This window comes from Garra rufa, chromosome 3 (genome assembly GCF_049309525.1).
Source record: "Garra rufa chromosome 3, GarRuf1.0, whole genome shotgun sequence".
NCBI lineage: Eukaryota > Metazoa > Chordata > Actinopteri > Cypriniformes > Cyprinidae > Garra > Garra rufa.
This window is the reverse complement of record NC_133363.1, coordinates 62,400,310-62,414,941: the sequence shown is the minus strand read 5'-3', so window position 1 is coordinate 62,414,941 and position 14,632 is coordinate 62,400,310. Positions and strand designations below refer to the sequence as shown.

Genomic DNA, 14,632 nt, shown 5'->3' with positions numbered 1-14,632 from the left:
AACTATTTAGGTTTATAGTGTAACTTGCATAAAGATCACTAAACACTGAGAAATGATCCACTTTTTTACAGCTTTATTTTTCTCTGTATAGTACTCATTAAAGATTATTCTGCAAACAACTGGACAGTCTGATCTTTCTGTGTTTGAGTGTTATATTGCTGTCCTGTGTTCCCATGTTTTGTGTTTAAGAAAATGTCTTTCACAATTCTGCATCTGAACAGAATAATGACTAAAGTGAATTGCTTCAGTCCTCTTAGATGTGGCTGATAGAGAGGAGTGAAAGAAAATATTTGGGCTACAAAAATACACTGCTGTTCAAAAGGGTTTTTTTTTAAAGAAAATAATACTTTAATTCAGCAAGGATGTGCAAAATTGATCAAAATTGATAGTAAAGACTACATTGTTAGAAAAGATTGCGATTTTGAATAAATGCTGCTATTCTCAGTCACCATCACTGCACTCACAGATCGATCTGACATCTGTTACAAACTCTTAACTAGAACATAACCTGACTAGGAAGTGTGATAGGTGAGGCAAACTTAGATCAGGTTTACCTGGTTATCTTCTCAGTCTCTTTGTTTTTAAATGATGTGAGGAAAAATAAACACACTCACTGGATACTGTCAGTGTAACTCCATCACTCATCTGTGAGTATGTTGGTGCTTCTGACTGAGTTCCTCTACAGCTGTACACACCACTATGAGACCAATCCACAGATGAGATTATATACTTCTGGGTTTGTCCTGCGCTGTTAACTTGATTTCCTCCTTTATACCAGCTGTATCGCCAGTCTCCTGTCTCCTGTATGTGACATGTGAGAGTGACCGTCTCTCCTCTGAACACACTTCTGTCAGGATGAACATCAACTACAGGTTTGGGTCTCACTGTGCAAACAAATGGGCAAACAACACACTTTATGTGTTTGAAAATATTTTTGAAGATCCGCCAGACTAAACTTGACAAACACATTAAGTTGTCTTCCATTAAAAAAAAAAAAAAAAATGTACTGCAAAATAAGAGAGTGCTTACCTTCCACTGTTATCTCAGCTGCATTACTAAACTCGCTGTAATAATTTTCTCGTTCTGCTCTGCACCAGTAATTTCCTCCATCAGAGACACTCACAGACTTGATTGTTTTAAATGCTGTATCAGTGTATTCAGGGTTTGAGTCTTTTCTCCAGTGAATTGTCCATCCAGTTAACTGTCCCACATCACAGCTCAGAGTAACTGTGTCTCCAGTGAACACTGGACTCTGAGGATTTACAGTCAGAGACGGCTTTGGTTTATCTGTAAGTGAACAGTGATGCAGTGTTGAGTTCATTTATAGGCGTTATGGTTCATACTGGTCATTTTATAATATTCTATCTTTATTTCTCACACACATAATTTATGTGTATTTATATATTTTGTTTTGCACAGAAAACCAACAAGGTTTCAAAGAATAATCGTGAAGTGTCAGGTCTAAGGCTTTGGTTCTGTCATTCTGCCATTGCTGTACGGCTATATGGTTAATTACTTGTAAAAATAATTCAATCACAACTCAGTATGCAGATAAATGACAGAAATAAATAGATCAGAATCAAATGGTAATTATTTTAAATGCTGAAGTTAATGTGATTTTGAGCCTTGAACCTTACATTTCTCATAAAACACTTCTAAAGATATAGCACACAAGGTAGAAAAGCATTAGTAAAAGAAAACCCACAGCCAAACTATTGGGCCAATATAGTTTTAATGTTTCAACAAATTCAATTTTTGTTCCTGAAATCCAACCTTCAGCTGGAATCAGTTTAATCCTGTTTTTTTTTTTTAGATCTTAAAGAACTGAGCAAAAAACAGTCAATTTGATCCAGATCAAAACCAAGATTAGATTTTGTTTGAATGAAAGAATGAATAACAGTGCCTCAAGCTAATTTTTTTCAGGGAAAATAATTATGTTAACGTTTTACAAAACAATAGTTTATACTCATTTTTCATTATAATTTAAATATTTAATAATATTTTGTAAACAAAATATATTCTGCTTATGAAATTATGTTAGAAACATGCTTTCACTCTGACCTCATTTAAAATGTCTTAAAATGTTTTTTATTTTATTTATTTTTTATAGTGTATTCTATTTAATTGATTAATAATAAATTAAACATGGAAGCTCAAATGTGTGACCTTCTGGGTTAATTATATTTTATGCGCCATTTCTGATGCTAAATTAAATCTATTGGTTAATTTTTAAATGATACACACAGTTGTTATCCATGATACTGTCATGATTATGGTCTTGCGTTTCTCTTTTCTTCTGTTTAAGGACTTTTATGCTGAAGTGTTTTTTGTGTTCACTTCCTGTGTTTAGTTCCCGTTTCTCTTGTTGTCTTACCTTGTTTGTTTCCATAGTAACCCTCTTCTGTTACCATGGCTACTCATTGTCTACACCTGTCTGTTCATGTCTATGATCTCCAGTGTTTCTGTTATTTATTGTCTGGTCTAATATGAATGTATCGTGTGCATTTGTTTCAGTTTCTGTATTTGGTTTATCTTGTTCATTCCTGGATTTACTTTTGTTGTCTTATTTAAATAAACTTTAAACTGCACTTGGATCCAACATTTTTTACTGAAACAGCCACGTTACAGAACACCAGACACTCATGTATCCTGCAGTCACATTGATTCAGCTTCACTAGAAACATATTCACTCGAGGACCATCAACGACTTTCTGGCCTTTTTTTAACTGACCTGACTTAATTTCTCTCATTTATTTTTTATTTATTATTTTATGTAGGATTGTGTAGGAGTGAGTTCCTACATTATGATACTCTTACAGTCTTTGTGTAACACTGATGTTAAAGAGGAGAGATGGTGATTCTCTACAGGTTTAATGTGATTCTGAAACAGTCATCACAGTTCAGTGAATGTGTTCGTTTTTATTCTCTTTAGTTTAACAGTGTTTTAGATGTAATGCTGAGGAACTTCAGGAGCTTATAGATTCAGTTTCACAATTAAATCTCATTCTCATGTAGAGAAAGTTCAGTAAAATGATGATATTCAACTCACCCTTTACAATGAGAGAAACAGAGTTTGATGAGACTGATCTTCTACACCAGTACTGACCCGCATCAGACTTAGTAGCTGCTATGATAGTGAGAGTGTTTCCTTTTACAGTGTAACGATCAGTTATTTGAAGGTATCTGTTTTCTTTAAACCACTCATATCTCCAGTTATTGTAATACTTAATCACACACGTCAGAATGACTGTCTCTCCAGTGAATACAGTATTGTCTGGTGTCACAGTCAGTGTAGATGCGCCTGTGAACAGAAGAAAACAGTCTGAACTGAATGTCTAATTTAATGCAGTTGATAGTGATACAGTTCAAATTGACTATGTTAAAGTTTATTTGTTTTGTCAACTTAAATGGATTTTGAAATGATAAAGTTATTAAAACGTGATTGAACAGTTGATGTTCTGGCTGATAAATGTTTCAGTCAGAGGTTTCAATAAAATACAATTACAATTTCTTTTAAAGAGTTCATGAGGTAATAATACTCTTCAGAGAAAATGGAAAATGTATGCAAGCTTTTTGGTCAAATGACATGTTATGTAATATTTATTTGAGTATTTTTATTATTTTTTCTCCATGGTGGAAATCAAATTATGACAGATCACAGACCTCCAGTTCTCCACTTTGAGATTCCTGGGTTTAGAAAGTAGACTCAGGATGTTTGGTGTCTCCCCACAACCCAGAAGGAAAAATGTTGTATTATTACTACATTATTATTATTATTATTATTATTATTATTATTATTATTATTATTATTATTATTATCATAATTTCTTCTTTTTATAATATCTATCATTTTCTACAGATGTGCAGTTTTGGTGGGGTTTTTACTATTTAACTTACATAAACATAATAAATAAATAATTTGTTTTAAATAACTTTTTTTTCTTTCTCTAACCTTCATTCATATAGATGATACTGATATTGTCCAATGGTTTAGTGGTATGTAATGGTTTAGTAAAAAAGTAAGTAAATAAATAAATAACATCGCATATGACCACATTTTTAAGGAAAAGACGTGTGGCAGAGTATGATGGTTAATAAATTGTTGTTAATGTATAAGTTTGATGTTTGCATTGTATTGTAAGTAAGTGTTATATAAATAAAGGTGACAAGATTGCTGCCATACAATAGCATGAAATAAAATAATGTTATTTAAAATAACATTGCAGCCACTAGATGATGATGATCACTCAATGGCTCATTTAAATTTACATTGAGACATTATTAAAACATTATTATTATTATTATTATTATTATTAAACAAAATATTATAAAAACTGTTTTTGTACAAAAGTATTTTTTTTTCCGTAACAATATTTTGACATTACATAACAGAGAGGAATTATTTTATCATGACATTGTAAATTTTTGCAGTAAACTACCATAAGCTTTCATTTACTTTATTTTACTTAATTTTACTTTCCTCATAAACACAATAGCAGTGTTATAGCAGCATGAGGACCTACACACAGATGACACTGCTTGAAGATGTGTGACAGCAAAATATAGACAAATGTGGGATCCTCATGTGATCCATGTAGACAAATAAACTACTACAACACAATTCACATTTGTTTAATAAATCAAATTACTGCAGTAATGCACAGTACCTTGAGTGAGTCCAGCGTGGATGAAGGACATCAGCACTAAAAACAGCAGAAGAGACACAGATATGAATTATTTATATTAATTTTACACAATGAACATCATTGAAATTTTGCTTGAGTTTCAATTGAAAATGATGAGCTTTTTCTGTGTTTTAAAGCTCATCCATGAGAACTGATGGTGGATATTCTCCACTATTTAACATCAACATACACAATAACATCACAGGACTCTGAACTGATATGAGACTCGATTCACTGATTCACTGCTGCTCAGAGAAGTTCACAACATACAACACACAATGTAACATCAAACAGTGAATTTCTGTCTCTTTAAGTGTTTTTGGCTCATTTTGAGTTTGAGTAGTTATTATTATTCTTTATAAATTAACAACTGAACAACTTCTTAAACTCAAATGAACACCTGGACAATTTATTTTTAAAACTGGTTTCCAACTGCATCGCAGCACAGAGACAGTGCTCATAGAAATAATAAACAATACTCAATTAAATACTGATTCTGGCAAAATATCAGTGCTGGGGCCTCATTTATAAAACTTTCTTACGCACTGATTTGATCTTAGAGTGTTCGTACGATCAAATCCACGTCAAAGTACAGATTTATAAAAACCGTCTTTGACGTAGAAAAGTACTTATCTCCACGTCAGATTCCAGCTTGGCGTACGACCGTTTCCTTGTGGTAATGCCTGGTATTGCAGATAGTTCAGCCTCACTTTAATTTGATTTCTTGCGCTCCTTTTTTCTTGCCATTGTCACAGAGTTTTTGCTTTAGGAATGAGCTCATTTTATATGTTAATTAATTAAGCAGGGGCGTTTCGACGGCGGAACATTCAGCTGCACACAATTCCACGATCATTTGTGATTTATAACCGAATGACTGGCGTACGCATGGATTTCGTGGTACGATCGTTTTCTCTGAATCGCTCTTACGATCAAATCAGAAAAGTTCTTAGATAAAATCAGGGATAGTTTTTTACGCAAGTCTTTATAAATGCCCCTGGTACTAGATTTCAGTGCTGTGTTTGAAACTGTTGATCATAACATACTTCTAGAGAGACTGAAAAACTTGGTAAGGCTTTCTGGGATGGCCCTTAAGTGGTTCAGATCATACTTAGTCACCTACTCACATAATAACCTCTCTCTTCTCTAAGTGGACGTCCATGACATGTGAAGCCTCTCAAGACTCAATTCTTGTGCCACTATTGTTCAACTGTATAAGCTTTCACTGAGTCAAAAAATGAGGAAGAACCAATTTGCCAAACAAAGCTACAGAGATGATGCCCAGATTTATTTAGCCCTATCGCCTGATGTCTACAGCCCCATTGACTCTCTCTGCCAGTGCATTGATGAAATCAAGAGTTGGATGTGCCAAAACAATCTTCAGGTAAACAAAGTTTATTTACACATTAATCGTATTCCTCTCATATTATGTCCCAAATTAATTTATTTTCTATTGTTTGCTTGCCCTGTTTATTTGATATATTTTTTATTATTTTTTTTTTTTTTTGGTAAAACATGATTCTTTTGAAAATATATAAAATATAGAATCATGCAATTTTCACCCCAGTAACTATGAGATTATTTTATCACAGTACACAAAAACTCACTTTTGTATGAAGACACTTGCAAACATGTTACAGGCAGTAATGAGGTTCACGTTTCACATCATTGATTCTTCACTGGAACAAAACAAGCTACAAAACTCAAAAAGTGTTTGAGATGCACTCAGTCTCACTTCCTGTTTGACGTTGGCACCATCAACTTAATTGTGACTATAGAGTGGCTGCAAAAAGTATTTACACACAATATTTTCATATTAAGTATAATTTAAATGAACCAAACTCAGTTTAGTGAAAGTAAACCAGAAAAGAAAACTGCTGCAGCTCTTTTAGTGTTCACAATGTAAACAGGCCAATGCAACATACACATAATTGCAATATTATGTAGCACAAGCACAATTGTCAATAAAAACATTTCACAACATAAAGCATGATAATAAATACAATGTATAATAAAGTCTTTCTGATTGTCAAACATCAGTTAAATGTTGTTGTTGTGTTGTTGCTGTTAATGTGATGAACTACAGCTGTGGTTTTTCTGCTAAGAGCATGAGCGGAACTGACGTCATACATCAGCTAAAAATGATGTGGAAACCAAGTGGTTAAAAATAATTGAAAGTGTCTCAGAAAACATAAGTTAGTTAAAAAAAAAAAAAATTGAGCATCATTTGTTGCTACTTGGTTTGACATTGTGTCTAATGCAATGAAATTCAAATATTTTTGTTCACCCCAAAATGAAAATTCTGTGAAATGAAAGCTCTCAGATTTAATCAAAAATGTCCTCATTTGTGTTCTGAAGATGAACGAAGGTCTTATGGGTTTGGAACAACATGAGGATGAGTAATTAATGACTAAATTTAAATTTTTAGGTGAACTAGTGTGACTTAACTGCCCAAATACTTTACCATATACACACAGAATTTAAACAATAAAGAATACAATCAGTAGTGGGACTAAAGATAGGCAAACCCTCCTACACAAAGCACAACTTGTTGAAATTGATCTTCAACTGAATACAATATATTGGAAACAGACATTAGAGGATTGTGTAGAAGAGGGAGCCGAACTCCTGGAGGTCTGTAGCCCTGCAAATTTTAGCCGATTTGAGAAAAACAGGTAACGAGGTTATATGCTATAGAATATAATAAAACACTTACAGAGGATGAAAGGCAGTGCACTGGACCCCATACTGACACATTAATAAAATACACTGTCCTGTGTCATCTAAAATAGGCACTTCCTGTGTTTAAACAGTCATTTCACACTTCAAGATGAAACGAGGGCGGAGACAAAACTCTTTACAGAAATACACAAAGAAATAGGAAGAAAAACAAAATAATTCTAAGATATTTAGCTTATTTTTTAGTGCGTGCAAGTTGTTAGAGCTCTCTTTCTCTACTTGAAAAAAGACTTTCACAGAGAAGTCTGAAACGGTTTTGAATTATTTTGCTCATTCACACTCACAGAACGCTAGTGATGTATGTCTCGAGACCACTTTTACGTGGTCTCGGCCTTGTCACGGCCTTGTCAAATTGGTCAAACCTAGAAATTTCATTTTATATCGTGTATGAAAATTTGCTGTTCATAAGGAAGAAACTGCAAGTAATTGACTGAAAAATGCAGGGAAAAGTGGCTTGTAAACCTGCGTCTGCATTCAGGAGGTGAGTTGGATAATGCTTGTGTGTGCAAATGGCTAATATAAGATATAATAATATTAAGATATAAAGAAACAGATAAATAGATACAGGGTGCGACAGTGATAGTTCGCTAACTGCCACACGTAGATCCAATGTTTTTCTAATTGATTACAACAGAACCTTGTGAGATTGCCGTACATTGAAGTGACAGCTTTTTAGTGACTATGGAAGCGATATCATCCTTTCCATCCCTAGTGTCATGCTGTACCATTACAAAACAAAATATAGGATTGAACATTCCAATGAGGAACAGAATTAACTTAATTTTCAGTTGTTCTCAACCAGGGGCCACTAGGTGGTGTGTTGAAAACCCTCAAAGGTAATTAATTTTAAGTGCATCAGTGCATTGTAGTGCCTGGTTATTTTGAACAACAGGTGAGTGTTTAACGCAGTATTTACTCACCATTAACAGACAGATTTATTCGGTTACTCTTCTGTGATAATTTTGGTCTTCCATCTCTCTGTCCTCTACACCAGTACTGATCCTGATCAGATTCAGTAGCTCCTCTGATAATGAGAGTGTTTTTGCTTACAGTGTAACGCTCAGTCGTTTGTAACATTACACTGTTGTTTGTGCCTTTATACCACTCATATCTCCAGTCACTGTGATCAGACTCGATCACACACGTCAGATTGACTGTCTCTCCAGAGAATACAGGACTGTCTGGTGTCATAGTCAGTGTAGATGTGGGCAAATCTGATAAAGATAAAAGCAAAAAAATAACCAATTGTGACTTACAGTAAGTATTATGTGCTTGTAATCTTTACATGCAAAATCTGCATTCACTGCCATTGTATTGAAAAGAGCAGCCAGGATATCCAGCTCTAAATAATGCCATTTGTGTCATGAGGAAGAAAGTCATACAGGTTTGTAACAATGTGGGTGTTAGTAAATGATGACCTTTAATTTTGGGGTCTAATTAAGAACTAGTTTAAGAACTATGTAAGAAGTGAAATTATCTCCTCGTGGAATTAAAATACAGTACGAACAGATGGCATGCAACAAAACAATAAAATTAATCTGGAGAAGCGATCTTCAAAGAAGACAAACAACCCCCCACTCTTCGCCCTCACTCTCACACCTCTCTCCCTAAAAGCTTTCGGTGAAAGTCACTATAAGTTCCACATAGTATATCTTTGTGAATATATTGTTTTTTCCCTTCATGTTTGATAACATTTGAATGGTCTCTGTGCGATTGGTAAAATGGTCTCAGTTTCATAGCAGTCACATATACTGTCAGAAAGATTGAAAACTTCCATAGAAATGGGTTTGCTGCTATTGGGTGTGTATGTGCTGCGTATTTTTTTCCGCACCCATGTTAACGGATCAGAGCGTACACACTGCACGCGTTTGCTGTCCGGCAGTGCGATCATTTCCGCACCGAGTCTATTTTTTGCTGTGCTGTATGCGCTGAATTTAATGTGACAGTGCATTGTTCGCTGTAAAAATGAACATGGATTGACACGGAATTAAGTGTATATAAATAAAGTCTGCTGTGTTTCACAGTCAACGCGTTGCTTTTTGGTTAGGTTTAAAACAAGGAAAAGTACAGTTTTAAACAAACAAGGCAACATAATAGATGCACTTGCCCGGGTAGAACAGTTCTTTAAAGGATTGTTTTTAATAAAGATTTAGTGTGAAAGAAAGGCACAAGAGCCGACTGTTTCTGTCTGTGGTAAGTTTTAATTTAAAACATTTGTGATAGCTCAATTTCAATAAGAACATGAAGCTATACCTATGCTGTGTTTAAATGTGTTGCAACTTGCTTGAGCAACTTAATATACAAATCTAGTCAAGTGCATTGAATAATACGTTGTTTATATTTATTGAGTTTAAACGTGAATATGTATATTAATTATTGTATTAATGTACTGTGATAAAAGAGAATCACAATGCTGAAAAAGCACGTTTGGGCTACAGGTGAGGCTTTGTCAATATCTCCCTTACTGTATGTACAGTATACAAATATTTTCAAGAAATAATTACTGTAATTTACCAAAAAGGTTTTATCATGTTCCAAAGGTAATTGTGTAATTGTCACCTGTAGAAGGTCAGTCATGTAAGTAGGAATATACTACCTTGGAGCATGAAAAAAAAATTAAAAATCTTTGGTAAACTACATTTGTTTTCTAAAAATTATTTGTGTATCGTTCACACAGTAAATGAGCTATTGGCAAAATCTTCTGGCCACTGGGAACATCCTACAACCATTGGAACATAAAAACTGTTTGCTGTTTGTACTTCTTTCTTACAAGCTTTACAGTTTAACAATGCGCTTTTTCAATGTTAAAAGTCATTTTAATTAAAATACGTTTAAACCCAGTTGAAGGAATTGTCAGATGGTCCCTTACACATCAAGCGCTGCGAAAAGTCTCCGGTTTAAATTTACTACAATACACCTGGGCAGTTTTGAAATAATTTTTTCATGTTTATATAAATTGGTTGCATATTATTAAAACTACTCCTGATAGTGATATCTTTGAACAGTGGCAAGCGAAAGTAATCCTGCAAATATCGAAATTAAAACTAACTTTACCACGCCATCATAAATGTGGCTGTAAACACGCACAATGCACGTTTCCATTACATATTTGTGTAAAACTTTGGCAAAATTTTATACATTTTTTGCGTTTCTAGCCGCCTTTACATTACCCTTTAAATTGCGCAAATTGAAACTGCGAATTGAAAATACGCTTAATGAAAACGCGCCCAATGTTACTGAGTTCTGAGTTCTGGTATATGCATAATTTATTCCTCGGTATAAATTATTCACTAGCTGCCCCTGACATGCTCTTCTCTTGCGTACTATGAACAAGCAGAAAGGCGACTATTTCTACCCTGCACTACACCACTAGTTCTGAAGTATCCATTAAATTATCGCATGGTCAAATCAATGAACCTCATTCCAATACATAAAGCAGGCATAAATACACGGCAGCGCTCTGGTTTTGTAGGCTAATCCAGTCGCCCAATCTCCTCCCCCGGCAGTAATGGTACTGACCAACCACGAGCGCAAAATCAGAATAACGACTCATGTTTTACGTGTTAAATAATCTTATTCGGATGCTACAACCTAAACTTGTAGAACACAAAATTAAACAGAGAGACAAATATCTGTTTGTGAGGTATTTGAAAAAAAAAAAAAACGAAAAAATGAAAGTTTTGAAGCCGATAATTTTGATGGTGCAAATTGAACAAAGAACTGCAAACCGTTTCACAGACCTGAAAGACCAAACATGCAGTAAACCTTCAACCAAATCGCTGGAACTTCGTTTTCAGGCCAGTTAATCTATTCTTTCAACTATTAAAATCCCATATTGGTTGATCTTTAAGCTGAATGTCTATTGCATCTCTGGTACTTTAAGCCTAAAATGTAAAAATGTAATTTTTAGAAAGTTAATTTTCTACCTTATAAAATTATATTTTCAGGTACAAATTGGACAAATAAGTGCTGTCATCAGAGTCACAGTCATGTTGATAATAAAATAAATGGGGGTGGTCCGTAAAAGTCTCCTTTAGTGATCCGATGCGTTTTTGTAAGAAACATATGCATATTTAAAATATTATTATATTATATTCACTTTATTCTAGTTTGCGCTAACAGTTGTACATGGAACTTTCTGCTTTGGGAATGAGTGTGGCAGGACCGAAACACCGTCTAAGCTGTTCGCCAATTGCAAAGCAGTGGGACTGCTAACCAATCACGACACATTTAATTTTTCAGAAGGCGGACCTTCATCAAACACCGCCAGCCGGTGGAGATAGCTATAGTAATAATGTAAATCATGACAAAAATAATTCGTTTTTTCGAACCACCAAGCATGAGAGCATGTTCTAGTGCACCCCCAAAACAAAATAAAGACTTTGTAAAAGAGCATAATAGGACCCCTTTAAACAGTCTGTGCTGCCATCATTGTAAATGGCATCATCAGTGCCTTTGTCAGAACACTGTTTTATACACAAACCTTTGTACATTTACAAAACTGACAACTGCATTCTGAACTGAAATTAGCTACAGTTTATATTAGACCTTTGTGTTCATCATCTGAGATTGAGAGGTTTTGTTTCAGTAAAGCACACAACTGATCTTCATTATGTATGCAGTTAGAGATAGTATTTAAACCGTGGACAGAATTTCAGCCAATGCCACATACTTTTACTAAAATGTGTAATGTGTAATAATTTACATCCACAATTTGAGAGACACAGCGTGTAGAGTGAGTTTATGAGGACAATGATATTCAACTCACCCTTTACAATCAGAGAAACAGCAGAGCTTGATTGTGATGAGTTTGGTCTTTTATCTCTCTGTCCTCTACACCAGTACTGACCCAGATCAAACTCTGCTCTGATAGTGAGAGTGTCTCTGCTTACAGTATAACGATCAGACTTCTGTAACATTACACTGTCTGTGCCTTTATACCACTCATATCTCCACTCAGGTGTCCAGTCATATCTCTGGTCATTTGTCAGGCCATTTCTCTGTCTCCAGTAACAGGTCACACGTCAGATTGATGGAGTATTGAACTAAAAATAAATTTGTTCGATAATCTGGCTCTCAAATGAATCTAACTGAATAGCCCTGCCCTGGTCTACATGTTCTTTCATTGAACATTTATAATATTCACAATTTAAGAAATTTGTTGATGAAATTTCATCTACAGCCACTAGATGGCTGTATTGATCACGTATTTACATTTATTTATTTAGACAAAATTATTTTAACAATGAAAAAAAAAATGACTTTTTTGTCAAAGTTTAACTTTTGTACTAAAGTGCCCTTTTTGCAATTATGTTACAATATTACAATAAAACTTAAACTTGTCCATTATGTCTGTGTATGTGTGTGTGTGTGTGTGTGTGTGTGTGTGTGTGTGTGTGTGTGTGTGTGTGTGTACCTGGTATTCATCACGTTGTGGGGACCAAATGTCCCCACAAGGATAGGAATACCAGTAGATTTTGACCTTGTGGGGACATTTCTCAGGTCCCCATGAGGAAACAGGCTTATAAATCATGCACAATGAGTTTTTTTGAGGAAGTAAAAGTGTGCACAATCTCCTGTGAGGGCTAGGTTTAGGTGTAGGGTAGGTGTAGGACGATAGAAAGTACGGTTTGTACAGTATGAAAACCATTATGCCTATGGAATGTCCCCATAAAACATGTAAACCCAACATGTGTGTGTGTGTGTGTGTGTGTGTGTGTGTGTGTGTGTGTTTGCATTTGGTTACATCATGGGTGTGTTACGATGACTACCCTTCTTGTGTGTTTTCCATTGTAGCCATTTTATTTATTTATTTATTTATTTATTTTATTAATGTATTAAGCAACATATATCAATTCTTCTGTGATTTATTTACCTGTTTATGTTGTAATATTCGTGTCAACCATGCATGCCAGATCACCAGACTTCTATGTTGTTGTTGGGTTTTTTTTAATTATTATTATTTTTTTTTTTGTAGTGTTGCCACTGATTAAATATGTTATTCATCCTATAGAAAATAACTGTACAAACACTTTGAATATTATAAAAGCCAGATGTGTTTTGAAGGCATCATGACCTACATGACTCTGAGAGAAGTCACACCAGAAAAGAATGAGATTTTGGCTGAAGTTGGCCTTGGGACATGTTTTGTTGCAGGCTGTAATTGTCAGCCTGGCACTTTTACAAGACAGAACAATACAGTCGGTTAATGAGGAGACAATGGGAAAGGAAGTCCAATAAAATAATTGTGTCTTCTAAAACTCTTTGAATATTTTTGCAAGACTAAGAAGATTTTTCTCCACTTCACCACTTAATTTCTGTGCATTTGTTTTTTGCTTTGTGGCTGATTTAGTAATGCAGATATAGCAGTGTAACATAAATTATTATCTAAGAGACAAATGTGATCCATGTAGACAAATAAACTCCTACATCACAATTGACATTTGTTTAATAAATTAAAATTACTGCAGTAAAGCACAGTACCTTGAGTGAGTCCAGAGCGGATGAGGGACATCAGCACTAACAACAGAAGAAACACAGATATTAGGTATTTCTATTCATTCAACACAATGCAAATGAACTGAAACATGTGTAGAGTTTTAATTGAAAGTGTTTTTCTGTGTTTTAAAGCTCATCCATGAGAACCGATGGTGGATATTCTCCGTCATTTAACATCAACACACACACAATGACGTCACAGGACTCCTGAACTGATACAAGAGTATAGGCTACTTTAAAAAAAAAAAAAAAAATGCTTACTTGCAAACACACATTACAATGAAATATTATCATTGACTGTGACATTATAGTGGCCATGAAAAAATACTTTGAATTTTTTACATTAACTATACTTTAAATGAACCAAATCCAGTGAAAGTGAATCAGAAAGGGCAGATGCCACTTGTGAGAGACAGAGAGACATGACTATATGGACAATTCATTTTCAATAAGAGGGCCAGAGAAAATTTAAAGTGGCTCTAATAAAAACAGAAAAACAAAACAGATAGTGTAGAACCGGGGTCCCCAAATGCGGCCCGCCCCCATATTTGGACCGGCCCTCTGAACAATGCAATGAGACATATTTTGAAAATGAAAAATGAAAAATGAAAAATTTTAAAACATGTTTTACTTATATCATATCGGTATTTGATAATAAAGGTTGGCTTTCAAACAAAAATTTCCCTTAGTTATTAACATACTAACATCCCCAT

General features: G+C 34.5%; 2 protein-coding genes across 2 annotated transcripts in view; both read right to left on the bottom strand.

The window, feature by feature from the left end:
- LOC141331702 (platelet glycoprotein VI-like) overlaps positions 1–2,411 on the bottom strand; it is a 4,230-nt gene extending 1,819 nt beyond the window's left edge. Inside the window, exons 1-3 of the mRNA XM_073836736.1 lie at positions 2,375–2,411; positions 1,030–1,287; positions 615–884 (exon numbers count right to left, since the gene is read on the bottom strand). Coding sequence (XP_073692837.1) covers positions 615–884; positions 1,030–1,287; positions 2,375–2,411 — 565 coding nt within the window. The remainder of the gene's footprint in view (positions 1–614; positions 885–1,029; positions 1,288–2,374) is intronic.
- Positions 2,412–2,966: 555 nt separating this feature from the next.
- Positions 2,967–14,632, bottom strand: LOC141331701 (basement membrane-specific heparan sulfate proteoglycan core protein-like). Its single transcript, XM_073836735.1, has 5 exons — positions 14,621–14,632; positions 12,190–12,421; positions 8,342–8,635; positions 4,668–4,703; positions 2,967–3,301 (listed from the first exon to the last, which is right to left on the bottom strand). Exons 1-5 carry the CDS (start codon positions 14,630–14,632, stop codon positions 2,967–2,969), a joined length of 909 nt encoding a protein of 302 aa, XP_073692836.1.

Excerpts from the sequence above, each read along its gene's own strand:
- LOC141331701 (XM_073836735.1), bottom strand. Across the intron at positions 8,636-12,189 it reads TGTTTCTCTGATTGTAAAGG|ATTTGCCCACATCTACACTG; the intron begins GTGAGTTGAATA and ends TATCTTTATCAG. Across the intron at positions 3,302-4,667 it reads CCACGCTGGACTCACTCAAG|GCGCATCTACACTGACTGTG; the intron begins GTACTGTGCATT and ends TTCTGTTCACAG.